Genomic DNA, 27,800 nt, shown 5'->3' on the forward strand with positions numbered 1-27,800 from the left:
ACCCTGATACTAAAAGGACACTGTACAGGGTAGCCATTACCTGCCCTCTCCACTCCCTCCTGTGGCTTTCTCCCCAACTTAGGAAACAATGATTGCCTCCACAGTGGGGACCAGGCCAGTATTTATTCCAAGGGCTTCCCTTTGGGTGAATGCAGCCCCAAAAGTTAGAGTTAAGTATATTTACCCACAGAAATTGAAATAAAGCTGAGAATAAAAATCAAGCTATCACAGCAAACTCAAAACCAAGCATTTCTAGGGATAATACATTTGCTTTCTTTTTTTTTTTTTTTTTTTTTTTTTTTTTTTTAAGATAATCCTACTTCACCTTTTATCCCAGAACTTTGGGAGGCCAAGATGGGTAGACTGCTTGCGCCCAGGAGTTGGAGACCAGCCTTGGCATATTAAATAAATAATTTTTTTAATCCTGCAAATACATTTGGACCTTTGGCCACCAGGTAGAAATTTAAAGCAGACTGCCTCTCACAGAGCAAGGGCTGGCATCTCAGAGCAGCCAATTCAGGAAACCAAGGTTTTCTCCAAATTTAGCTAGGAATGCATCCTCACTGGATTTATCCTGACATCAACTCTGCCTAAATAACATCAGTGAAAAGAACAAAATGGGGAAGCTATAAAAATTTATAGGTGTAAGTCACCACTGGTATGGGTTAAAAAAGAATATCGGCTGGGCACAGTGGTTCACGCCTGTAGTCCCAGCACGTTGGGACACCGAGGCAGGTGGATCACGAGGTCAGGAGTTCAAGATCATCCTGGCTACCACGGTGAAAATCTCTCTCTACTAAAAATAAAAAATTAACTGGGCGCAGTGGCAGGCACCTGTAAGCCCTGCTACTTGGGAGGCTGAGGCAGGAGAATCACTTGAACCCAGGAGGCGGAGGTTGCAGTGAGCTGAGATCGTGCCACCACACTCTAGCCTGGGTGCCAGAGCAAGACTCTGTCACAAAAAAAAAAAAAAAAAAAAAAGAATAGCATCACAGCACTAGAAATTAAACATTCTCCTTAAACAATCTGAGTACATTACTAATAATCTTAGTCACTTTATGAAGATTACAACCAATTCAATAAAACAACTGGTACTATCTTGCTTACTGTTGGTGAGTTCTTAGAGATTTTAAGAGATAAGAAACTATTCTTAATAGATATTTAAAACATGAGACTGAAAGGTCATTCTCAAGGCCACCTACCCTGGAAAGAGCTGCTGGCCATCCATCATGTGGCTGCAGTGGGCGTGCTCACCCCCTCTACTCTTCTACTAAAAGCACTGAGAGGGATCTGGAAGTTGGGGCTGTGACTAACAACCTCTGCTCTAGAATAAGAGGTGTCTGAGTTCAAATCCAAAGACTACAATTTACTAGCAATATTACCCTCAGCAAGTAACTACGCTTTTCAAAATTCAGTTCTCTCACTTATAAACTGTGAAGATATAATAACAACCTAGTAATATTGTGGTATTACATAAGCTAGTGCATATAACCTGGTTAGCACACAAATGGAAACTCAGTAAGCTCTTATTATTATTGCCAGGTGTAATTCCTGGCAAACAGTAGATGCTAGATGCAGTTTTGACTTATTAATTTAGAAAACAAATACTTATTGACTACCTACTATATGCCAGACACTGTGAAGTTCTAGGAATACAGCCATGAACAAGGCAAAGTCCCACACCTCACAAAAGTGTACCTTCTAATGAGGAGACAAACAATAAATGAAGCAAACCAAGACTGTCTCAGGCATTGGCAAATGCTGTAAAAACACAGCAATGTGAGGGGGTGGTGGCAATTTTAGACAGGGTAGTCAGAGAAGGCCTCTCTGTAGAGAAATCTGAGCAAAGACTTGAACGCTGAGGGATCAGTCAAACAGGCAGAAAGAATAGCAGGTGTAAAGGTCACAAGGCCAAAACAAGCCCAGTGTGTTGGGTGTATGAGGAAGGATAAATGAATGAATGGATGAAGTTCCATAGCATTTGAATCTGTCTTGGGGCATAATCTATTTCTTATTATGATTCTTGCAAACATGCCTGATCCAAGCCATCAGTTCCTTGAGGAGTAAGGATCACGCATATATTTATTCGTAATCTGTACAAGTCACTCAGTCAGCAGAAGATAATCGGCTGCAAGGACCTTTTGCCTCTCTTGACTATTAAATAATAGAGCCCAAAAAGACTCTCTGTTCAGAATAAACACCGCCTACTAAAACATCCTGAATAGCTCCAACACACACTTATCTCTCCCTTCCTTGAACTTATAAGGCATGCACTATGTGTCCCACAACTCCAGCAGCAGATTGTTTCTTTTAAATGGTTCCCTAATTGTCTAACTCCAATTTTATCTACTACTTCTATTATGCCTTTGAGAAACTTTGAAATTTTACTTCATTAGAGTAAGTTTCTTTATTCTTCATGGGGACACAAAACAGGAACTAAAAACCAGTTGAAGTACATTTTCTTGTAAAGCTTTCCATAGCCAGTTTAAGGTTAATCAGTAATTAAGCCACTTTTCCTCCTTCAGATAGCTTACTTTAACATCCACAGTTAAAACCCACAATGGACGCATAAATTGGCAGTGGCTAAATTTTGCTCAAAATTTTCAACATACTCTATTAAATCAGGAAGGCCTTTGTAGATGTCTTCATCATTAATGCTTTCTTCTGTTGGGAAGGGCCTAAGAAGAGGGAAAAACAAAACAAAACAAAAAAACAAACCCATGAGTGAATGAGCAACAATCAGGCTGGGCATTTATCTCTCACTAAATATGTAAGTTGTCTGCTGCCAAAATGGTCAGATCAGTCACCATGTCTAACAATGTCTAGGGCTTTCCCTAAAGTGCCTGCTTCGTGGCTTTGTCTGGGGTTCCCCTAGGGAGGCTGTAACACCTGCCACCTGAAATCATCTGAAGCAATTACAGCTGGTCACCACAGTCACATGTGCAAGGGGTCATAATAACGTGCTTATCTGATCTCCCAACTGCCACATACCTGCAGGGTCACCTCACCCACTGCAGCATCCCAAGTCAGACAACAAACAGCTGTGCATGTACCCTTGCCTTCAGCACCCTCTCTTTTCAGCTATGGGATCTGGTAACAAATAATTTGTAACAATCAACCTTCCATGGCTCCGTTCACTAGTGTAGATGAAAACTAGTGGAAGACAAAAACATTGTGCCCTTTACATATACAGTCATTGACCCTGACATTTCTGCTCAGACTTTAGGGTATTTAAGCTGTATTTTTTATTTTCACTTATTAGACAAGTGACTCAACCAGACCTTGGGGAGAATAGAGTGTTTTCTTTGTTCCCTATTCAAGAAAATCACACTTGAATGTATCGCCTGTTCCCACTGTGTGGTTTCCTTGTTTGCGTCATGGTACTATGTCCTTTTTTCATAACTGCCTTAAATTTATGTCTAACAAAATCACAGTAAGCATACTGTGCCAAAAATCCTACTCTTTTCAGGCAGCCAGCATACCACGTGTTTCAAAAAAACAAGAGGATCCATCAAAATCATAAATAAGCTTTAAATAATTACTAGTTATATTAAAGAGCAGAGTTTCACATTGAATTATGGATTAATACCGAAGACATTTGAGGAGACTAGGTTTTTCAAATAAATCAGCGTGTGAGAAATGTAGTCTCAAAATCATTTTTTATAAATTAAGGCACATTTTATTATGCAAGTTCATTGTAGAAAATATATATGAAAAAAATTAAAAAGGAGAAAAATCTTCTGACTTGCATTTTTCAGAATCAATATATAAAAATTTGATCTTGCTTTTAAAAATCTGTTTACATATAATAACATAAAATATATATTGACATGAAAGGTATGCATGTACTGAAGAGCAAATTAGGAGTTAAACATTTATCCAGCTGACAGACCACATACATAGAAAGCTGCCAAATTCATGGCCCATTTCTGAGAAAGGTCCTGTACCAGCAGGGCATCTTTCCTGAGCTCACTGTGCTTTGTAGCCAGTGCAGAGAACCCCGCTAAGTCCTGCTTGGATCCTGTTTCCCTTAGAATGTGAATGTGAGCTGGACACAGAAAAATGGCTGTGATGGCTGGAGACAGAAATATGGAGGACTGAATAAAGAAGGTAAAAAAAAAATCCATTCCATTTCCATGAAACCAGGCTGAGTAGAGACTATTTTTCTTTATTTCCTAATGTTACTTATATAATACATCTTTACTGACAGATCTAACTTAAGTATGTAGTATCTGAAACAGAGAAGGCTCAACACAACATACACATCTATGTTTTTATGCTTATCAACTGCATAATACTCTATTGCAAGGAGATGCCATAGTATATTTAACCAATTTACTTCCAGGTTTTTAATTTACTATTGAACCTTCAATACGCATTCTTGTACACGTTTTATACTTGTCTGATTATTTCTTAAACTCCTAAAAGCTATGAGTTATTATTATATTCTACTCTATAGAAAATAAACATATTACATCCTATAAATATTTATTTACTTAAGCATTTGTGTTTACTTTAATGAATCATATGTACAGAAATGTTGGAGGAAAGTTAAAAAAAAAAAAAAAAGAACCACACCAGTGACAGTCACCTGTGAATTAAGAACAATGTTTGGCCAATGTCTTATTCAACTCTATCAATAAGTTCTACCTTGCTCAATTAATTTCAAATGTGTACGGGATACTTACATACCAGGCACTCTTCATGAATGAGACATAGTACCTGTGTGCAAGGTGCTTCACAAATAGTAACCATTTAATAAAGAATCATTACACTGAACTCAATGGGACACATGGACAACGAAAACAGAGCTCACCTGATTCCTGTGGCCAACGCTATAGGTGTTCGAGAAAGTCGTGATAATGTTTCTATAACCTGAGAAAAGAGGAAAATACTAATTAGATATGTAGTTCAGAAAATGTAAGATTTCTTTTTCCAAAACTTTTTCAATCTAATATTAGCCACAGCAGCAGAAACATAAATTTGCAGATGTCAAAGACGTGCAGAATGAGAAAGGTTGTGATTGGGAAGTATAAATACCTGGATTATAATTTTTTCCTTTCTTTATTAATTTAAGCAGATTACTAACCCATTTGAGTTGTGGATTCTTTATCAGTATAACACAAAGTTAGCCTGGGTGGCCCCAAGCAACTTACATCTCTACTTTTACAGAATCTGAAAGATTCTGGAAAGCTGTATTCTCCAGTATAGTACCCACTAGCCACATGAGGATATTTAAATTAAATTTTAAAAACAAAAATCCCAGTTCTGCAGTTGCACTAGCCACATTTTAAGTGTTCAGTAGCCACACACATGTGGCCACTGTCATGAACTACACAGTTGTCAAAAATTTCCGTCATCACAGAAAGTTCTATTGGACAGTCCTGCTATATAGCAAAAAGCAGGTGAGACTGTGGGCGGGCTCTTGGGCCAGACCACCTGAGTCTAAATCCTCAGCTTACCATTTATTGGCCAGGTACTTTTGGGCAAAATACTTAATTTCTCTGAGCTTTTGTTTCATCGTCTAGATAATGCCTACAATAATAGTTAGATTATTAACAATCATTACATTATCGTGAGGATTAAATAAGCTAGCACGTAAACTATTTAAATAGTAGCTATTCTGTATAATCACCAACTTTAAGGAAATTGCCTTAATTTAATCCTGAGTGTTTTCAGAAAAAGTTTTCTAAATTAACCTTAATTATGTTTCAAAGATTCCTTATAAAGATCTTCAGTACCTAAATCTAAATGTTAAATGTCCTCTGCTAGCAACTTTACCCTTCTTTCAATCTTTGGTCCTAAGATTGTTTCTTGCGAAGACTTAGTGAGAAAGCCATTTATCTAAAATGTATTTTTCTCATAAAGTCCGTTCTTGTTTGTTTGTTTCTTTTTTGAGACAGAGTCTCACTCTGTTGCGCAGGCTGGAGTACAGTGGTGCGATATTGGCTCACTACAACCTCTGCCTCCCAGGTTCAAGTGATTGTCATGCCTCAGCCTCTCAAGTAGCTGGGATTACAGGCACACATCACCATGCCTGGCTAATGTTTGTATTTTTAGTAGAGATGCAGTTTTGCTATGTTGGCCAGGCTGGTCTCGGACTCCTGGCCTCAAGTGATCCACCTGCCTTGGCCTCCCAAAGTGCTGGGATTACAGGTGTGAGCCACCGTGCCCAGCCATAAAGTCTATTTTTATGATAATAGATATAACGCATCCTAACTCTCAAAATTTTAACAAACACAACTTAAAGAGGTTCTACCATAAGGCTTATTCAGAATGATAGTAAAAAGCGAGAAAAGGCAAAAATCTGTTTCTAAATTAAGGTAATCTAATTCCTTACTTCAGAGACAGGAACATAAAAATGAAGTCTCCAGTACCTGTAGAAGGTTCATGAGAGTCCTAGCCACACATACACTTATATCTCACCCACTTCAGGAACTGGTACCATATATATATGGTTGTAGTTAGAAACTCCTGGCTTTGGACTAAGAATACCTGGAGCCCTGACTCACAAGTTTTCAGCTATGCTCACCTTTATGAGCCTCTGTAAAATGCAGATAATAGCTAACTGCTTCATGGAGTTACTAAAAGAATTAAATGAGATCATGCCCATCATATGCTTAACTCAGTAAGTGTGAATTTTTATTATCATGTAAAATAAAGTTATTATACAAAGATAACATTTAATTGAATTACATATAGATGATGGCAATGTATTGCATTCTTGAAAACTGCAAAAAGGTTACATTTTAAGTGTTCTCACCACAATAAAATTAAAAAGATGTGATGTAATACATATGTTAATTAGCTCCAGTTAACCATTCCATAATGTATACATATTTCAAACCAACATGTTGCACAAGACCAATACATATAATTTTTATTTGTTAATTTAAAAAAAATTAAGAAAACTTGTTACATAAACAAAAGAGAAGGGAGCAAAACTCTTTAGGATAGTTCCAAAGGGTTAGAAAGAGGCAAAGGACATGGTGACTAGATGAGCTAATTTACTGACCCCAAAATATTATATTCTAACCCTAGCCCCCTGCTGTCAGACTAGAAAAAGAAAAGAAAATACAATTGAAACCCTTCATGCAATTTCTTCCTGGTTGACTATGTTGAACATCTAATGTCAAAACATATACAACCAATCAGATAAAACTTGATATTGATTAATTCCCCATAATAAAGATAAAGCATTGTCGGTGAGTTTGTAAATTCAGAAGATCAAGAATGAATACTAATAAATTTATCAAAATTAACTAATTCAAAATAAAAATAGTCACTTGCTAAAATACCAAAATTATTCACTATTAGGTGAAAAGTCCAACTTTGGGGAGGTTCTGGAAATCAGTACAGTACAGTATCCAGACCCTTGAATTAACTACATTGCTTTACTTTAGCATGAATCTTATCCTAATATATCACTGTTAGAAAGCTATGGGGTGAAATCTGCCTCTGATTCTACTTTACACTGTGGTCCCAGCATATATCACTACTTAATAACAAGAAAAATAGCAATAGCAGTACTACGGCTATGTCTTTTATTATTGCTATTCTATTACGTATTTTATATAGCAATGCATTTTACTCCTTGGGATATTTTCTATAATAACTATGATGTATCTACAAAATTAGAATGCATTTTCTATTCCTTTTTCCCCACCAACAACCAAAACAATGACAACCCCTCCCCTACACACCGCCTCTCTCAGAAAACTATAGCTTGATTTTTTTTTCATGAGTGTCCACCAGAGGGAGCCAGATGATAGTCTATTAGTTTAGCCTTGCATTGAATGTGTTTTATAAGGACAAACATTTCTGAAAATCAACAAGCTGAGACCAACTCCTATTTTCTGCTTAACAGGGGTTATTTATTACTATTCACTAATAGAAAAATAACAAATATACAAATCAGCAGATGAGGAGGAATGGAAAGACAGCATGTAGTGTATCCTAAAGTGAGTGAGAACTGGCACCCAGTTTTGTGTCTATCCTATTGTACTTTGAGTCCATCCGTTAACTCTAAGTTTAGCCAAAGCAAATAAAGACTGTTTAGTCAATGTGGTGTTTTTAGAACAATGTGTATTCTATAAAGGCGAAGTGTATCCGGATTTGGAATAGACAAGTACACAAACTAATGCCAGATTCTTAAATCCTCTTTGTGGGGATTCTGACCTGCCATTGGAAACATCCATTCAAGAATTTTTACAAAAGAAAACATCTCCAAGGACACTAAGAAGACTATTTTCCTGCAACATATTAATTTCTAACTTGCTACCACAAAATAATAGGAAATTCTTAGATACATTAACTCCCAGAAACAGACATAGCTAGTAACAATACCTGCAAGTCAATAGGCCAACAATCAACTAGACTAAATCCATGTCATGAATTTTTTCTTTCTTTCCCTTTGTCTATCCCTTGGTGAGTAAGAAGAGTGGCATCTGTAAAGAAATGAAAATCATCCTGGATAACATAAATAAGAGCTATTTTGTGAGGCAGGTGGGAAAGGTAGGCAAAGGGTTCTGCAAATCTGCTTTAGAAGGGTGGCTTATACTCCAGAAGCTAGGAAGGACCATTGCGAAAGTGTGGGAAGGACAATCACAGGGTCAAAACTGCCTTTTTAAAGCAAAGTGAAGGGCAGACTAGGGTAGAGGATATAGGGAACAGACAAGGGGCCAGGAGACCAACTGAGGGGGCTGTCTCAACCGCCCAAGTGAGAGGTGAGGCACTGGAACCAAGATGGCTGCGGTAGAGACAGGCAAGTAGTGGAAATGGGAGGAGTATTCAGGAATAGTAGTTGACGCTGTGTGAGGGCTAAGGGAAGAAGAACCAAGGATGACCTGGGCAAGCTGTTAAGGCTCTGGAGGTGGACAGCCCCAAGGCCGCCTACCAGGAAAGCCTCCAGGATGCTTCCAAGCAAAAAGCCCTTGTTCTCTCTGTGTCTTCCACATGGTGGACACGTACCATCCTGAACCCAGTGAGGCCACCTACTTCTCCAGGGAGCCTTCTCTGGCCCATGGTCTGTGTCCCCTTTGTGTCCCCAAAGGACCCCGGACATAACTCTGCTGTAGCATCTATCACCTCATTTAAAATGAAAACTTATTGGCTTTTAAAAATATTTCAGGCCAGGGCTGCTGGCTCACGCCTGTAATCCCAACACTTTGGGAGGCTGAGGCAGGCAGATCACGAGGTCAAGAGATAGAGACTATCCTGGCCAACACAGTGAAACCCCATCTCTACTAAAAATACAAAAAAAAAAAAAAAATTAGCCAGGCATGGTGGCGGGCACCTGTAGTCCCAGCTACTTGGGAGGCTGAGGCAGGAGAATGGTGTGAACCTGGGAGGCGGAGCTTGCAGTGAGCTGAGATTGCGCCACTGCACTCCAGCCTGGGAGACAGAGCAAGACCCTGTCTCTCTCTCTCTCTCTCTCTCTCTCCATATATATATATATATATATATATATATATTTCAAAAGAATACATGTTTACTTTGTCAGGCTGAAATAATACAGTAATACATAAAAGATGCCCCTCATACCTCTCCTCTCTCTTCGGCCTAAATGGGACCATAGCTAAAAATCTGGTGTGACTCTGGCAGAATTTTTCTTTTTTCCTTTGCTTTATTAAGTAATGTATTCCTATTATACAGATTTTTCTACAGCATGCTTTTGTCATTAACAATAAAGCAGAGTCATGTCATATGTATACATCTGCTTTATTCATTTTAGTGCTGTGTAACATTTCAGTGTATATAAACAGCAATGATTTAGCCATTCTCTTGTCAATGAGCTTTTTCAACACTTTTCTGCAAAATCTGCAATTATTTTTCTTGCCAAAGATCTTTTCAATTATGTGCAGGTATTGCTATAGGAAAGATTTTTTAAATGGGATGACTAGGACAAAAGGTATGATATTCAATATATTTGCATAAATATTGCTTCAATATGAAAAATATCTGCATAAATTTAGACACCCCTGAAGAGTATATAAAAACATAAGCCATGCCAGTGATCTGTTCATTGGTCTTTCAATCTGACAATGGAAAATTTCTTAAGGGCAGGAAAATCAAAGTGATTCTTCACTGTTGTATTTCCATCACCTAGTTCACGGACAGGCTCATAACAACCACTTAACACAAAAATATTTCTGGGTCAAACAAATAAAAGAGTAATACCTTGCTAAATTGTTTTAAAGTTTAGGGATAACAGGTGTCCAGATATGTAAAGGGTTCAACCTGGCACAAGTGAAGAATGAATAATTGAAGAATCCATTGTGAAAATTAAACATTAAATATGAGACAGTATTGTCTATTTACTCAAACCTAGAGCCAACAAACATACTGACATGTTCCCCTATGAAACGTTTTCAACCAGTGATGATTTTTATTTTGTTTAAGCTCTTTATCATCCCTTAGTTAATTTAAAAACCACAAAATAAAACAGCTTTTGAAAACAGAATGGTGATACTGTACACTGATAAAACTACCCATTTTAAACTATTCACTTCATGAGACATTCTGGCAAATGTCCACTCTTTGCTTCTCTAGCACATTAGTGCTATTGACGTTATTTGTAATTAAAACAAGTCATCTAAGCAGGAGCAGTATGTTATGGCTACCTTTAAGGTCCTGAGTTAAGAAGCCACAGCCATAGTAACCAGAGGAAGCCATGAGACCAACATGCACGTCTGCCAAAAAGTTGCTAATTAATTATGGATTTATCTTCTTGGGTTCTCTATTCTGAAGTTTCACCTCTTAACCCATACCAGACCCAAAAGGAAAGGCTGGGTTCAGTAACAACAACCTGGGTTCAAAAGGAATTCCGAGGGAAAGGGTACTTACAGGGAGGTGGGCTCTGCAAGGGCAATCAGGCAGCTGCATGCCTCAGCCCCAAATGCAAGATGAGCTTAGGGGTTCAAGAAGGGGTCCACAGCATCACATCCCTACAGCATTAGGTTGGTATCTAGCAGCAGCGGCTCAAGGCACAGATGTTGCATCCTGGTTTCTGAAGGATCAGCACAAGTGCCCTGTGGGTTGTGGAGAAATACTTGGGCCCCAGAAGAGGGAACTGGGAGTGTGGGCATGAGAGTGCTGGGTGGAGAAATTCAGACAGAAGCATAGTCTGTAGATCAGGTCAACTGCAAGCTGGAGGCACCCCAGAGACCTGATACTACACGGGCATCCCAGACACCAGGTTATCTGACAATTAGGCCTAATTCTAAACTAGACCAGATGGTAAATTTCAGACTAACAACATGTTTCACCTTAACTCTCCTAGGAAATCAACAGAACTCATTATCGTAGTTTTCTTTGAAACTCTAATTTCACACAGTAAATTACCTCCATTAGGATACACTGCAGCTTAGTGTCACTTCCAGCAACACATCTCAGAGATTTCCTGAAGCACCTGCTTGTTGCTTTGATCTGTGGGATGCTGTTGAAAAATGTCCTTAGCACCTCCTCTATGGGCAAAGCAAAGCAGTACAGCCAGAGAAGATCAACAAAACATTTCTATGTCAGGAAGACTGTAAACTATGGGAAATACATTTCCATTGTTCGAGAGAGTAGAGTATCTATATAGGTTAAATGGATCCAAATTATAGTTTGTGCAATCCTTGGTTACAATCATAAATTTAAGAATTATTCTATACTTACTGTTTTTTGAGTCTTCAAAAGTGAAACTACAGAGAACAAGAACTTCCTTTAAAAAAAGTCATACACTGGGCCGATTAGAAGTGCAGGCTCAGAAGTCAGATTTTCTGGATTCAAATACCAGCTCCATCTCTAACTAGCAAGGTAAGGACGGGAGTCAAGATGATCAATGCTCTGTGCCTTAGTTCCCTTACCTAAGAAATTACAATTAAAACATCACTTATCAAACAAGTTTATTTTCAGTGTTAAAGAGGTGACAGACAGACAGATGTATGCACATAGAAGAATGTCCTATACTTCTGCTGCTATTTCTTAATGTCATCATCACCTTTGCTGTCATTGTCATCATCCTCGTCATCATCGGTAAAGTCAGATTTGGTCTTTGTAAAGTACTTCAGAAAACAAAATGTGACTGTGACGTCACATAGAACTGAAAGAGTTCTAAGAAAGGATAGTACACAGGATGGGCTCAGAGAAGCCACACCTCTCTACTCCAAATAAACATAAAAATCTGTGTAACTAGGGTGTGTTTGTTCATAGCAATTTCCAGACAAGTCCTTTAGCTAAATGCCTATGCCCAGGCCCCATAACTCATACAGAAATTCTAGAGATATCATGTTTTTTTCAGTGGCTATTAATTATTTTAAGTTATAGATCCCTTTGAGAGTATGATGAAAGCTCTCACTCATTTACTCAAAAAATTAAACCCACCTATCTACATACACATACACACACACACATAAAGTCTGCATCTAATATCAAGAAATACAGGGACCTCTGAAGGACCATTTATGGACTTTCCAGATTCTCACTAAATCTCTTCCTCTGCCTATCAGAATACCATGGCCCAGAAAAACTAGCTTGTCCCAGTCAAACAACTGATAGAAGCAGGGTTAGTACCAGGTCCCTTTTCTTCTGTCCTGGTTATTGCTCTTTCCACTTCACTACCCTTTCTATAAGTTTCTTGTATTTACTGAACACTTCATTCTGTGCTAGATACACCAGATACACACTCCAAAAGCTGCGGGGAGCAGAATGAAGATACAATGCTTCCTGCTCTCAAAAAACCAACAGTCTATTAGGAAAGACCATAACAATGAAGGGTACTGAGGGAAAACAGACTAGTATGACAAGCAACGTCTGAAGCCCAGGGGAGACAGCAAGGCCAGTTGCACCCCTTGGTGGGCAGAGTGAGCTAGAGGGGTTCAAAGGCATCTTTAAAAGAGGTGATCCTAGTATGCACCTTGATGGGCACCTGGACATTTGCCAGATTCTCTTTCTTCAGGGTTAACACAGGTTTGATGGGCAAGAATGACCAGTCTCTGGCCCATCCCTCTCATCATCATATCGTACTCCAGTCAGAATACTGCAGATTCACTTGCACCTTATTCTCTGAGAAGCTTTTTGTAGTTGCCATTTTCTGAATGATATATTTCTTATTTGATTAAAAGTGGATATTTTACAGATTCTGAAAGAAAGAAGGTCATTGAGCAAATTTTTTCTAAAGCAAACAGACCTGCACTTGCCTCATTAGGCATTTCCACACCCCTATGGTCCTGCCATCTCTGCCTTCTTGACCTCAGCATTCTGCCTCTGAAGACCCCAAACAGAGCATCTTTTCCTCCTAGCCTGCTTTTCCTCCCCATTCCTAATGACCCCACAATCCCACTCCTCTCCTGCACCTGGCTAGATATTGGGGAAATTTTCTGGATGTAAGTGCCAGGTCTAAATCCTATCAATCAATTCATCCTTTTCAGACTCTCTCAGATCCCTTCTCTCCTCCCATGCCTCTGCTAAGTCTCGGCCCTCTCTATTTCTTGCCTCAATTATTGGAATAGCTTCCAATATGTCTCCAGGCCTACAATTTCACTCCCTTCAATTTCATCCTCTACTTGGCTACCATAGAGGTTGTATGACATTTCAAAACTATTAATGTGATCATACCACCATTAACACCATGCCCGCCCCAAAATTCTTAAATGCAGAGTACCAGTTACTTAGCAGTACACTCAGAGGAGTCCCCAGGAGCTGCTGCCCTGCCCCTTCCACCCTCACTCTGCCCACTCTCCACACACTCCCATGTTCAGCCACACCCAACTGCTTTGCCTGCTGTGCTCCAGACAGACTCCAGGCCAACACATAGAAATTCCAGCAGAGCACAAAATTCACATGACTATAATTTACAGATGCAGTTTCAAAATTAACACTTTCCCACTGAAGAGCAAGCAGAAAAAAGCAAACTGGGACCAGCAATACTAATTTTCTCTCACCAAGTAAAAGACAGTAAGAAACTTTCCTCATACACTGTTTTACCATCCCCCGGTCCAAACAGCAAAGTAGATAAAACCTGGAACTCATCCATGCAGAGTCAGCTGCCTGAAAGCACAGTTTTCTAGTTAGAAATATTCCCTGCTCTGCCTAAATTTATGCTGGTCTGTTAGAGTGTGTTAAACTTAGTACGCAAATGATAAAGAATTGTTTGTACACAACCGTAAAAGAAACACTTTCATTTTGAAAATGTAATCATATTTGCAAATCCTTCTCTGCCTTTAAGCAGACAGTAGAGAGAACAGGCTACAAAGATTACATGGCAGTTTTAATATGTTCAATACCAAGAATGCGAAGGTATTCACAGACTCTGTAGGTAAACACCAATTACTCAATTACTCACTGAACCATGAGAGTAGCAACTCCAGCAGAGTGGCTGGGGATACAGCAGACAGCATGATCACCAGCTTATTGGAAAGCCACTGTAACTTTCACATGAACTCCCTTTGAATGGACATGCCCCATGTGCTCATGTCAGGCCAGAGAAGAAATTGTTGATGTGATCTGAAATTGACTTGGAGAGTTCTATATGACTTAAAGGACTTAGAAAGTTGAATGAATGCTCAGAGATGCCCACAAATCACACAGCTGGGGCAAAGTCAACTCATTTTCCAAACTCAGCTCACTGTCAAAGTCACACAACTCACTGGCAAAGATCACTGCTTCCTGAATGTTGTCCATAGCTATTACCACTTTAAAGGATGAAATGCAGAAAGTCTCAGAAAGAAAAGGCCAGAACGATAGGATCTCGTCATGGGGAGCATGTCACAGATTTCCTGCCCAAAGATGCTCCATCTTTTGTCCCAGCCTCAGGACTGCTCAAAGAAAATCATGAAGCATCTGCAAACATTTCAAACCATCTAACAGAAGTTATGACTGCCTGCCAAACTAGGAGAATAAAATGACAGTCCTTAAAGTCTCTGTTCTGGTTGGTTTGGTAACAGTGGTCATTTCATATACTGCTTGAAAGTGCTCATTTTCATATGTGCCTGAACAAATGAAATGCAGATAAATGAATTCATGATGTGAGAAATGTAGTTTCTGGACCACAGCTAGTCAACAGAAATGTGTAAGTCACATACACATACTTAATATTTTTTAAGGCATGTTAGAAAAATATAAAACCAGGTGAAAATAATTTTTATCATATATTTTATTTAATTCAAGATAACTAGAATATTATCATTTCAACATGTAACCAATATAAAAATCAAGATATTTTAGTATTTTTTATATTAACTCTTCAAAATCCCATGTGTCTATTGCAGTTACAGCTCATATCAATACAGACTAGCCACAACCTGAGGGCTCAGTAGCCATATGTGGTTAATAGCAACCATACTGGATGGTACAAGTCTATATAAAACCCTTCAGAGCACCCAGAACACAATGGGAAACAAAACAGATGCACACTGGCCAGAAGACTGCCAAAGCCTTCACTCCACAGATGCAGCTGGTAGCACAGCGTGACATGCCATCCCAAAGCCCCCCCAGCTTGATATGGTCAAAGCAGAGAAAAGCCTACACTTCCAGAGGCCCATGGCCTCTTCAGTGGAACCAGAAGAAAGCTAAAAGGACCCTGAAAAGGGCCAGCCCTGGAGGGAAGAGGAAAATACCCTTCCACACAGGCCTTATGTGCTTCCCATTTCCCCACTGCCTACACACATCAACTGTTTGATTATTTTCTCAGTCAGTCAACCCAATGGTCACCCACCTGGAAATTCGTCACCTACCACATGCCAGGCTCAGCCCTGTAGACATGCACTGAGAAAACTGGACAAGACCTCTGTCTGCAAAGTATTCATGGCAGAGTTGGGAATCAGACAAGCAAATAGTCACAAAAATGCACGTATGTGTTTACACGGGTGAGAAGGGTTACAGAGGAATGGCACACAGTGCCAGAGGAGAGGAAAAGAAGGGATATGTCTCCATCTAAGGGTTCCAGGTAAATTCTCTGACGGACAAGGGAATTGAGGTCTGAATGACAAATGGGGTGATTGAGCCTTCTGCTACGGCATTTTCATACAAAAGTATGAATGTTTTCCAGTGTCTTACATCACTCCTTCCTTATAAGTCTTTTTTTTTTTTTTTTTTTTTTTTTTTGAGACAGAGTCTTGCTTTGTCACCAAGGCTGGAGTACAGTTGCATGATCTTGGCTCACTGCAACTTCTGCCTCCCAGGTTCAAGCGATTCTCCTGCCTCAGCCTCTTGAGCAGCTTGGATTACAAGCACCCACCACCATGCCCAGCTAATTTTTGTATATTTACTAGACGGGGTTTCACCATGTTGGTCAGGCTGGTCTCAAACTCCTGACCTCATGATCTGCCCGCCTCAGACTCCCAAAGTGCTAGGATTACAGGAGTGAGCCACTGCACCTGGCCCCTTCCACTTATTTCTACGCTTTATTTCTTCTTGTTCTTTCTTCCAAACAGGGAAAGACGCTGAGTTCTATACATCAGGAGTCTCATCAAAGTTTGAGAGTCAGTGTGTGGCAAAAATGGACCCCAAAATATAAACCTCCTAACTCAGGGCATGTCTGCTGTGATTTGGCTGCTTTCATCAAACTTGACAAGTTACAGTAATGACTTTCCATGTATCTTAAGATGGTGTAGATTCAGATTGCCAATAGCCATGTGTGCCCCATTAAACTCAGAACTTCATTCAACAGGCTACAGGTAAGGTTCTTAAGGAGGGTAGTAACACATTCTAATATGTTTTCTAGGAGAACTGTGCTGCCAGTTCAATAGATTAAAAGGAAAAGAGACTGGTGATGCAAAAAAAAAAAAAAAAAAAAAAAAGACTGCTGCAATAGTTCAGGTGATAGAGTACACATGTGAACCCAAGGCACCACAATGTAAAGGAGGAAATACATTCAAGGGCATTTCAGAGCATACGCAACTAGGGCAAGATAGACAACTGCACAAACATGGTTGTCAGACGGCAGAGACCCTGGCTGAATGTTAGAAACATCCGTGGAGCTTTTGAAAAACACTAACGTCTAGACCTCACCTTCAGAGAGTACGACTCAAATAGTCTGTGATGGGGCCTTAGCATGAGAATTTTTTTAAAGCTTTCCAGTGATTCTAGTATGCAGACAGGGTTGAAAATCACAGGCTTGAATAGAATCGCTTTTTGAAACCCTGAGGTCCAAGAGAATCAGCTTGTTTTTTTCCATTCTTTAACTCAGCAAATAATTATTGAGTGCTTATGATTATCAGGCACTAGGTTAAGTGATCAGTTTTATATAATCTCACAAAACCCATGATTTATATATTTTCATTTTGAAATGAGAACCTTCTAAGGGTCAGAGAAGTAAATAAAGTGACTTCTAGGAGGACGGCAGGCAAATGACAACCTACATTTGAACCCAGCTTTCAATATTCAGATCTGCTAAAAGCAGGCAATGCTGCCAGCACCTTTGGATTTGAATCTTTAATTATAATTTGACTTATAGCACTCATTAATCCTTGGATATCTTGAATTCCAAGGAATGTAAGTACTTCAATAGCTAACATTCCCCATTGTTTCGCTGAATCCTCTGCTGGGTCTCAGGCCCTGTGAACAACCACAGCATCTAAACTCATCTGTCACTCACTTCATCACACTGCTAAAGCAAGTGTTGGGTAATTTTTTTTCTTACATTTTGCCAAAATAGAAACCTTAACGGTATTATTACAAGAAAACTTTTCAGTGTTAAAAGACATTAAGTATTACGGAAATATAAATGCTGTCTATTCATAGCCTAAAATAATTCCTTTAAAAATACAGCTCAAATCAGTGGCACACTGTAGCCTCAAACAGACAGGCTCAAGTGATCCTCCCACCTCAGGCTCCTCGGTCGCTGAGACTACAGGTGTGCACCAGAAACAGATACTATTACTGCAGCTACCAGCAACTATGCATATAAATTTCAACAGGTAATAAAGCCAATACTACTGTTTCCTAGAGTAGGAAGGCCCATTACGTAAAAGTGTTAATTGCTTAAGAAAACTTTATTAGTAAGTTGAGTCTGTAGCATTTGGGTACAAATTTATATAAAATAAAATGTCAAAAAATTCCTATGATCTCAGTTAATTCTAAACTATTTCCACATTGTATTGGCTTGAAACTTAGGGACTTAGTGTTTAGCTAGGAGAAATAATTAATGTATATGTAAAATATTTTTGTACTATCAAATTGAACACGAAAGAAACAGTTAACACAACCGGACTCAGAAGTGTATGGTTGCTCCTAGAGGCTACCAGCCTGTACCCTCCTTCTGGTTTGCAATCAAGTAGACTGTAAGGAAACAGTAATGTATAATTCAATTGTGCATTATAATAATGTACAGGACATTACAGGACTGTAATGATATTCTGGTTTAAAAGTTATCGCTCTGTTTATCAGTATAAATATTTATATTATTTAAAATTTACCTCACTCAAACAAAAATGATGATAAACAAGTGTCATTATATGTTATACACATGCATGCACACATGTACACACACATACCAGAATCTGTGCTGAGCATTTTGCAGACACTATAAAATGCTCAAGACAACCTTATGAACAGAATAATGATATTATCCTCATTTTAGAGACAGTTAAACTGAGAAAGAGAAAAGAAACTTGCCCATGGTCACTGAGGCAGTGAGTAGTGGGGTCAATACCTGCATCATGGGTGATCTGCCCCAGAGTGTGTAACTAAAACCACAAAAACCAAAACAGCCTGTCATGAGTGCTACATAAATTGTAGAGCCAGGTAGGGCTATGAGAGTTGAAAGGGTGTCTGCATTCTATTCCATCACCTTTTTATACTTGTCCTAATTTCTGACATTTGAAATATCACCTGTTTATATATTGTCTCCCAGAATGAGAGCACAGGTTCCATGAGAGGAGGGAGTGTGTCAGCCTTATTCACTGCAGTATCCGCAACACCTGGACAACCACATGGCACACAGATGCTCAGTAACTACATCTGAACGAGGGAACGGCGGAGTGGCAGACACAATGCAAGCAAATACTCGGAAGTGAGGAGCTTGGATTCAGGATGAGGGATATGAGATACAGTTGAAGTTGCAGGTTGGTGGTAGACAGTTTTAAACACCAGGCTAAGGGGTCTAGATTTTGTTATTTATATTATGATGAGCCAATAAAGACGTTTTTAGCTGGAGAATGAGCTGTCAAACAGGAGTATGTTAAGAACCCTAATCTAGTAGCTATATATCAGAGAAAGAAGCCTAAACTGAGTAAGTTGTTTTAACAATAGCCTAAGCTCTGAATTGATTAGGAAGTAAATCTGGGAGATAGTAAAGGAAGCAGATAGGACAAGCATTATGAAAAGAGGGATCCACGTGACTTGTGTACTGCTGGACACGCCAAATCCCAGAGACGCAGATCTAGCTTGAGCAAACTTTAGAAAATCTGATCTGACTCTAGTTAATTACTGCGCAGAAGGTGCTTTACAGGGAGGATTAAATCCAGGCATTATTTAGAAATTTCATTCTGTTCCAGATGGGACCAAAGATAGCTCTGGCTGATAATGGTTGAAAACCGACCCAGAACTGTCAAGAATCTCAAAGATCCATGTCAGTAGGACACGCCACATCAAGTTGGCTACCCTGAACTGGTAACAGGCAAGATCCACAAATCTGGGCTGGCCCAGAAGTAGCCTGGTTTCTACTGAGGAATTTGAAACTATTTGTGCTTTGTGTGTGCTGTACCACCCATGGGCCAGTACTAATAAAATAGGATTATGGAAATTAACTTGATTCATCATTTTTTTCCTTCATCTTGCTTTTGCCCTTTTCAGCCTTTGCTGAGGACTATGCCTGATTATGATACATTTTTCCTTTCGACCTAAATACATTAAACTTAATCAGCTTTAAAAAATTCCCTTGATTTTAAGAAAAAAGCTTAAGAATGACTTTTATTTTGATTAATTTCATTTTGAGATTCCCTTCTCTCTTTCATTCTAAGCCTTTGCTGTCTTAAGGAGTAACTGTAGTTGAATTACATAGCTATTTTTTGAAACTGTGATAAAATCTACTGCTTTAGGACTCTGTTACTTGTGGCCTTAAAATCCTAAAAGGAATTTCTACCTTAGGAGCCCTAGAAGACTTCTTCTTCTGGGTCTTGGGTATTTTGCAACGAACAAGGAGCATTTTTCAGTCATTAGCTCCTCTGACTGTATGTGGTTAATCCAGGATAATTTGAATTTCCCTTAGGGTCCGAGTATTTACCGAGACCTGGCACAGAGAAAATAATCCTCTCAAAGGATGTAGATAAGTAGCTCTGCCCTAATGGGCAAAACGACACCAGTGAGTGTGGGGTGTGCCACTGATGCACTAGGTTGGGAAGAGTATTCAGCATTGTTCTCGGACAGTTTTTCATTGTTATTTCATTTCAGCTTAACCTCAGATGAAGTATTGCACCTAGAAGAATGGATACAGTTTGCTTGACAAGAAGAGAGGAGGGCACTAAAGTCCCAAATTCTTTCATCAGAGTTATTTGGGGGCCACCATCCCCTTCTTTAGAAACTGCTTCTGAGATACTCTTGCCAGCCACTCTGAAGGCAGACAACAATGCTTGTTCTCATCTGCCAAGCCAATTTGCCCCCTGCAAGTCTCCAGGAATGAACAGAAATCCTGAATGAAGAAATATTTGTAAATGGACGAAGTTACCAAGATAACTAACGTATAAATAACTTAGTAAACTATGCCCTTTAAACCCTTGTCACAATGGCAACCTTAACATATCCTTGGTGCTATATAAAAACTCTTACAGGACTATCAAACAATGAAATTCTTTGGACAGAAAGAACCAGGGTAGATCTACCTTATATTGGCTTCTGTGCAATGGTATTTGTGATCTAACTATAATACAATGTTTCTGTTTTGGTACTATTGTCTGTTTTCTTTTTATTATCTTCTCTCTTAACCCATCTCCCCTCCCGCCAGGAAAAAAAAATGAATGCCCTGTCAAAATATGGCATATGTAAGATGTTTTGGAATCTGAATGATCTTTTAAGGTTATTTCCCCCAGAGAATACTTGATAACAACCTGAATCAAGAGGGAAAACCCCCTACAGGGGCAGCCCAGACTCAAACATTTATATCCAGTTATAAACATTTGCATAAGTCGTTAGGTCTTTAATAGTTTAGAAACAGAAATGTGAGCTGATGCGAAGAGCCCTATACAAAGAATATTTGAATCCTTTTGATTTGGCCAGAGGCACATTTTGACTTTCGTGTTTCAAAACACCCATTCTGATGAGGCCAGATCAAAAGAGCTGAGCTTATTAGAAAGTAATGAACCGAAAGATATCCCCCATCAAATTCCTGATTCCAATACTGATCTTACCTCATTGCTAATGCCCATCCCATTAAATCCTAATTCTCAGAGTGGAAGAAGATTGGGTAAAAGCTCAAGAGCGGGGTGACTGATTGCTTGAATTACAGCAAAGTAAAACAGAAAAGCTTAATCTTTTTTTTTTTTCAGGTCACATGAAAAAGTCCCTAGTATCAAACAGTATAACAAAGTGACTCCTTGGACAGTTGCTTTGCCAATATGACTGCCTCAAAATGCCATGCAACCAGCATGAGACTGCACAGAGATTCTAATCTTTGCTGCAGCCCTGACTTTCAGTGAGACAACGGCCAGGCCACATGCTCTCTGGGCCCCAGGCTTTCATCTCTAAACTGAGTGGCATGAGTTATTTGGATCTCTAACCTCAACTCTACCCAACCAAGCTGCCTGGCTTCCAACTCCTATCAGTAAGCAAACAGCGAACCAGTCTCACTGGTTTTTTTTTTTTTTTTTTTTTTTTTTTAGGGATCAGTTCTCTTAGAAAAGACAAGACATGTATACTGGGGCCAATGTACTTGACTGTCCATATATATTCATATTCCAGAAGTTGACGATAGATTATAGATTCCATCCCTAATATGATGGAAAGGCACTATATATTTTCCTACTAAAATGTATAAATATTAAATTTTCTCAATATATGATGGCAACAATTTTCTGACACCTGGCTCCTTTAAAAATCTATGAATCGGTTTTGGGCCTAAATAAGGATCAAATATTTGTAAGAGTACTTATTATGCTCACAGGTATAAATTCTTTTAACTTACAAAATAAATTCCTGGGAATCATGAGAGAGTCAATAAGTTATGTGGTAGTCTCACAAGTAGAGTTCAAGAAACAGACATGCTGTTATTTGTAAAAAATATATATATATGCAAATTTACCATAAAAGGACCTTTTAAAATCATAAGTGCATACTGATTAAAATGTTTGCCATCCATATATTTGAATCATTTTGTTACTTTCTCGTCAAAATATTAGTTTAATTCAATCAATTATGTTTGTTTTGGTTCTAATGAGTAAAATAATTTTTTTAAATAAGTGAAAAATACTCCTATAATAACTATATGACTTCAAAATAAGATAATAGTCCTCAAATTACTAGAATATGCAAGAAGTTACTATTTTTTATTTGATTATCAGCTACCATTTTTCAGTGTTAACTGTGTGTCAGGAATTCTACGTGAACCTGTGAGGTAGGAATTATGCCAATTTTATATAGTAAAAAACTATATAAACTATATAGTGTCAGAGAAATTACCCAAGCAGTCTAACATACAGTCAGTATAATTCAAACCCAAGCCACTTCAGCTTTCTTATGACACTAGTTTGCCTCTTAGTAATTCTTAATCTTGCAGAAGTTATGACTTTATTTTCATTTCATCCTTCACTTAAATATTTATTGAGTGTCTGCATATGCCATAAATTCCACTAGGTGTCAGGGATGAAAGGGCAAGGGAAAGATGTAATCCCTTTGCTCAGGGAGTTATCAATACCCTGGAAAAGAGAGAGGCATGTAAACAAATCACTGCAATCAAATTTGAAGAACTACAAACAGGTATTCATAGGGCTCCAAAAAGCATAAGAGTCAAGTCCAACTGGATTTCTGGGTCAAGGGAGGTTCTCTAGCGAGTTATGCTAGAATAAAATTTTAAAGAATGGTTATTAATGGGTTATGCAGACCATGGTGGAGAATGGCATTCTAACAGCAGAGATGTAAAAAATCTCAGCTCTTAAGAAAAATCATGTTATGCCTCAGTAACATCATGACCTTTAGGTTGGGGTAAAAGTTAGTGGAGAATGAGAGAGGAGAAATACCAAATTGGTTTTATTTTTAATCTTTGGCTTTTATATAGAGCAGTGTCCTCAAACCTTATCCTGCACCAATATCACCTGGAGGATTTGTTAAAATAGATTGCTGGGCTTCACCATCACAAGAGTTTCCAACTCAGTAGGGACCAAGAATTTGTACTTCTAGCAAGTTCTCAGAAGCTGTTGATGCTGCTGGTCCAGGTACCATATTTGAGAACCACTGACACAGAGCGATAAGCCATGAAGAGATTAACACAAGACCATAGTTTCAAAGTTTATTTACTTTTAGCCCTCTGCTTTCCCCTAAATATTAATCTAGACAATATCTTGACTTTAAAAAAATAAAGAGTAACTAATAATGCATACAGGTTTATTAGATGTAGTCTTGTGGAATGAACACAAACCAACAAGGGAAAATTCTCACAAGGCTGAATTCATAATTCATGAATTTTTGAATATTTATTCCAATTTCAACATCCAAAAGCTAGACTGTTCAAGGTCTCTTGGCCTTCCCCCGTTCTGTACAAAGGACGACGCCTGTGTAAAAATAGGAAGGGTGTTCTCACACCTGACCACTGTTCAGGGTGGCCCCTGCTCCCACACCCCCCTTCCCAACTCCCAGGCAGGTGGCTGCTTGTGCCTCCAATAAGCAGGATGTTCAAGAAGAACATGCACTGAACTGTCAACAATGGTGGCTATCTAGGAGGTGAAACTGCTATGAAATTGCGCTTTTCTATTTATTTTTTAACATTGCTATACTCTTAGAAATTTTACTGATAGGTATACATAAACTTTTATTCAGAAGAAGATTTTTCTAATGCAAAGATGCTTTTAGAGTTATACAACAAGCAGAAATGATTTTCAAATTTTTTTTCTTTATTGCTCTGTGGAACCAGCCTTTTGTTCAAACAAAATACTGTCAGAAGTCCAAAACCTAAAAGTGATGAAAGCACAGCTTATCAGGAAAAAGTGGTAATGTAGAAATGAGAGATCCCAAAATTCTTTTAGCAATAGCAACCTTACTGTTTCCTATGATAATTATAGAACTGAAAGAGTACTTTTCATTTAGCTATGTAAATTGTGGATTTCACTTTTCAGTTACCTCATTTCATATTTGTACCTTGGACAGTCCCCTGGCATATACTGAAAACTCAATTGTAAGAAGCTTCCTAATTCAAAATCAGTTTCTTTATTTGCCTTTTCTGTTTTTAGTGTTCAGCTATCAAAAAAAAAAAAAAAAAGACACAGGTTCTAGCACATAGAAAAAATATCTAAAATTGAAGTAACAAAAACATAACTTATGAAGTTCCCCAGTTTAATTTTTTCATATCCATATTTGTAAGAATGGTAACTTAACTAAATATGAACCAAGTCAAAGAAGAAGGTGGGTGATTGTTGTCTGGCATAAATATAGAATAATATGTAAATTAACATAGTAACTTACTTTCCACCAATATTTTTTCTTGAAAAATTTTTATTGATGCATACTAGATGTACATATTTCCAGAGTACATGCTGTAATTTGATACATTCATATAATTTGTAAATATCAAATCAGGGCAATTGGTATACACCTCACCTTAAATATTTAACTTTTCTTTATGTTGGGAATGTTCAAATTATTCTCTTCCAGCCATCTTGAAATGTACAATAGAGTCATGTTAACTACAGTCACTTTAGTGATCTATCACAGGCTAAGATTTATTTCTTCTATCAAATTGTATATCTGCAGTCATTAGCCAACTTCTCTTCATCCCTCCCTCCCTCCTTCCCTTCCCTTCCTGGACTCTGATAACTGCCAATCTCTCTCTGTCTTCCTAAGACCGACTTTTATAGCTCCCACATATGAGTGAGAACATGCAATATTTGATTTTCTGTGCTTGGCTTACTTCACTTAACATAATGATCTCCAGTCCCACCCACGTTGCAACAAATGACAGGATGTCATTCTTTATGGTTGAATAATATTCTATCGTGTACATATACCACATTTTCATTACCTATTCATCTATACTGTTGGCATTTAGGTTGATTCCACATTTTGGAGCTTGTGAATAGTACTACACTAAACATGGGAGTGCAGATAAATACCTCTTCAATATATTTATTTCCACTATTTTGGATATATAGTCAGTAGTAGAAGTGCTAGGTCATATAATAGTTCTATATTTAATTTTTTGAGGAATCTCCAGTTTTCTATAGTAGTTTTACCATTTACATTCCCACCAACAGTATATGAGAGTTCCATTTTCTCCATATCCTCACCAGCATCCATTATTCCCTGCCCTTTTTATAAAATCCATTGCAACTGGAGTGAGATGATGGTTCATTGTGGTTTTAATTTGCTTTTCTGTGATTATTAGTGATGCTGAACATTTTTTCATATAAATATTAGCCATCTGCATGTCTTCTGAGAAATTTTTACTCAGATATTCTACCTACTTTTTTGTAATTTCAACTCGTATTTTAGACTCATGAGGTATATATGCAGATTTGTTACACAGTAATATTGCAGGATGCTGAGGTTTGGGGAACACATGATCCCACCATCCAGGTAGTGAGCATAGTACCTATTTACCTATTTTTTAAATCAGTAATTGTTCTTTTGCTATTGAGTTCCTTATATATTCTGATTGTTAATCTCTTCTTATATGGATAGTTTGCAAATTTTTTTCTCATTCTGTGAGTTGTCTCTTCACTTTGTTGATTGTTATCTTTGCTGTGTAGAAGCATTTTGCCTTGATATAATCCTATTTGTCAATCTTTGCTTTGGCTGCCTGTGTTTTTGAGATCTTACACAGAAAATCTTTGCCCAGACTTATGGTCTGGAGCATTTCCCCAATGTTTTCTTTGAGTAGTTTCACAGTTTCAAGTCTTAGATTTAAGTCTTTAATCCATTTTGCTTTTTGTATATGATGAGAGATAGGGGTTTAGTTTCATCCTTCTACATATGTCTATCCAGTTTTCCCAGTACTACTTATTAAAGAAACCACCTTTTGCCCACTGTATGTTCTTGGAGCCTATGTCTAACATGAGTTGGCTGTAAATGTGTAGGCTTATATCTGGGTTGTCTATTCTGCTCCATTGGTCTACATGTTTGTTTCCATGCCATGCTGATTTGGTTACTATATTTTTGTAGTATATTTGGAAGTAGATGATATACTACTTGATATATCACCTGTGATACATCATCACAGATACTGTGATGCCTCCAGCTTTGTACTTGTTGCTCAGGATTGCTTTAGCTATTCAAGGTCATTTGGGGTTCCAGATAAATTTTGGAACATTTTTCTATTTCTGTGAAGAATATTACTGATATTTTGATAAAGACTGCATTGCATCGAATCTATAGATTGCTTTAGGCAGTACTGTCATTTGAACTGTTAAAGCAAACTAAGTATGGCCTGAGAAGGACTTCATACTTCTATATTTGAGTCCTTGTGGATGAACTGCAACCTAAATTAATAGGTAGATAAGATGGAAAACCTAGCTTAGAAGTATGCACCCGTAACAATAGCTGAGTGTTCGCCAATCCCAGAGGCCACATTTCAACCACTCATAGACTAATGAGTGTTCAAATTGTATTCAAATAAGGCAGACACCAACCTGTAACCATTCCAGCTGTTCTGTATCTCACTTCCAATTCCTGTATATCACTTTAATTCTCTTGTCTATAAATTTGTTCTGACCACAAGGCACCCCTGGAGTCTCTCTGAATCTGCTGTGATTCTGGGGGCTGCCAGATTCACGAATTGTTCATTGCTCAACTACACTCATTTAAATTTAATTTGCCTGAAGTTTTTAACAGAACAATATTAATTCTTCCAATCCATGAGCATGGAATATCTTTCCTTTTTTTGGTATGTGCCTCTTCAATTTCTTTCATCAGCACTTTTTATGTTTTTTTTTTTTATTATTATACTTTAAGTTCTGGGGTACATGTGCAGAACATGCAGTTTTGTTACATAGGTATACACATGCCATCTCTTCATCAGCATTTTAAGGTTTACATTATATAGATCTTCCACTTTTTTAAATTAATTTCTAGTTATTTTATGTTCTTTGTAGCTATTGCAAATGAGATTGCTTTCTTGATTTCTTTTTCAGATTGTTCACTGTTGGCTTACATAAATGGTACTGATTTTTGCATGTTGGTTTTGTGTGCTGCAACTTCTTCTTTTTTTGTTCTAACAGGGTTTTTTTGTGGACTCTAGATTTTTCTAAATATATGTTCATGTCATCTGCATATAAGGATAATTTGACTTCTTCCTTTCCAATATGGATGGCCTTTATTTCTTTCTCTGGCCTCACTGCTCTGGCCAGGACTCCCAGTATTATGTTGAATAAAAATGGGCATCTCTTTTTCCAGATCTTAGCAAAAAGGCCTTCAGTTTTTCCCCATTCAATATGATATTGACTGTGGGTTTGTCATATATGGCCTTTATTATTTGGAGTTATGTTCCTTCTATACTTAACGTTTGTTGAGGATTTTTATCATAAAGTGATGTTAAATTTCATCAAATGTTTTTTCAGCATCTATTGAAAAGATTATATAGTTTTGTTCTTGGTTAGGTAAAGAGGATACATTACATTTCTTAATTTGCATATGCTGAACTATCATCATATCCTAGGATGCATCCCACTTGATCATAGTGA

General features: G+C 38.1%; 1 protein-coding gene across 3 annotated transcripts in view; it reads right to left on the reverse strand.

Annotated features, from left to right (window-relative positions):
- Positions 1-27,800, reverse strand: part of VAV3 (vav guanine nucleotide exchange factor 3) — a 399,477-nt gene that overhangs the window by 203,750 nt on the left and 167,927 nt on the right. For 2 of the 3 annotated variants that reach the window (XM_063624405.1, XM_063624404.1), the window contains exons 3-4: positions 4,817-4,875; positions 2,613-2,678 (exon numbers count right to left, since the gene is read on the reverse strand). In XM_063624405.1, coding sequence (XP_063480475.1) covers positions 2,613-2,678; positions 4,817-4,875 — 125 coding nt within the window. Of the gene's footprint in view, positions 1-2,612; positions 2,679-4,816; positions 4,876-10,845; positions 10,885-27,800 lie in introns of those variants that run through there. The other variant, XM_063624406.1, reaches the window with a different exon arrangement.

The sequence above is a fragment of the Symphalangus syndactylus genome, chromosome 12, assembly GCF_028878055.3.
Source record: "Symphalangus syndactylus isolate Jambi chromosome 12, NHGRI_mSymSyn1-v2.1_pri, whole genome shotgun sequence".
Taxonomy (NCBI): Eukaryota; Metazoa; Chordata; class Mammalia; order Primates; family Hylobatidae; genus Symphalangus; species Symphalangus syndactylus.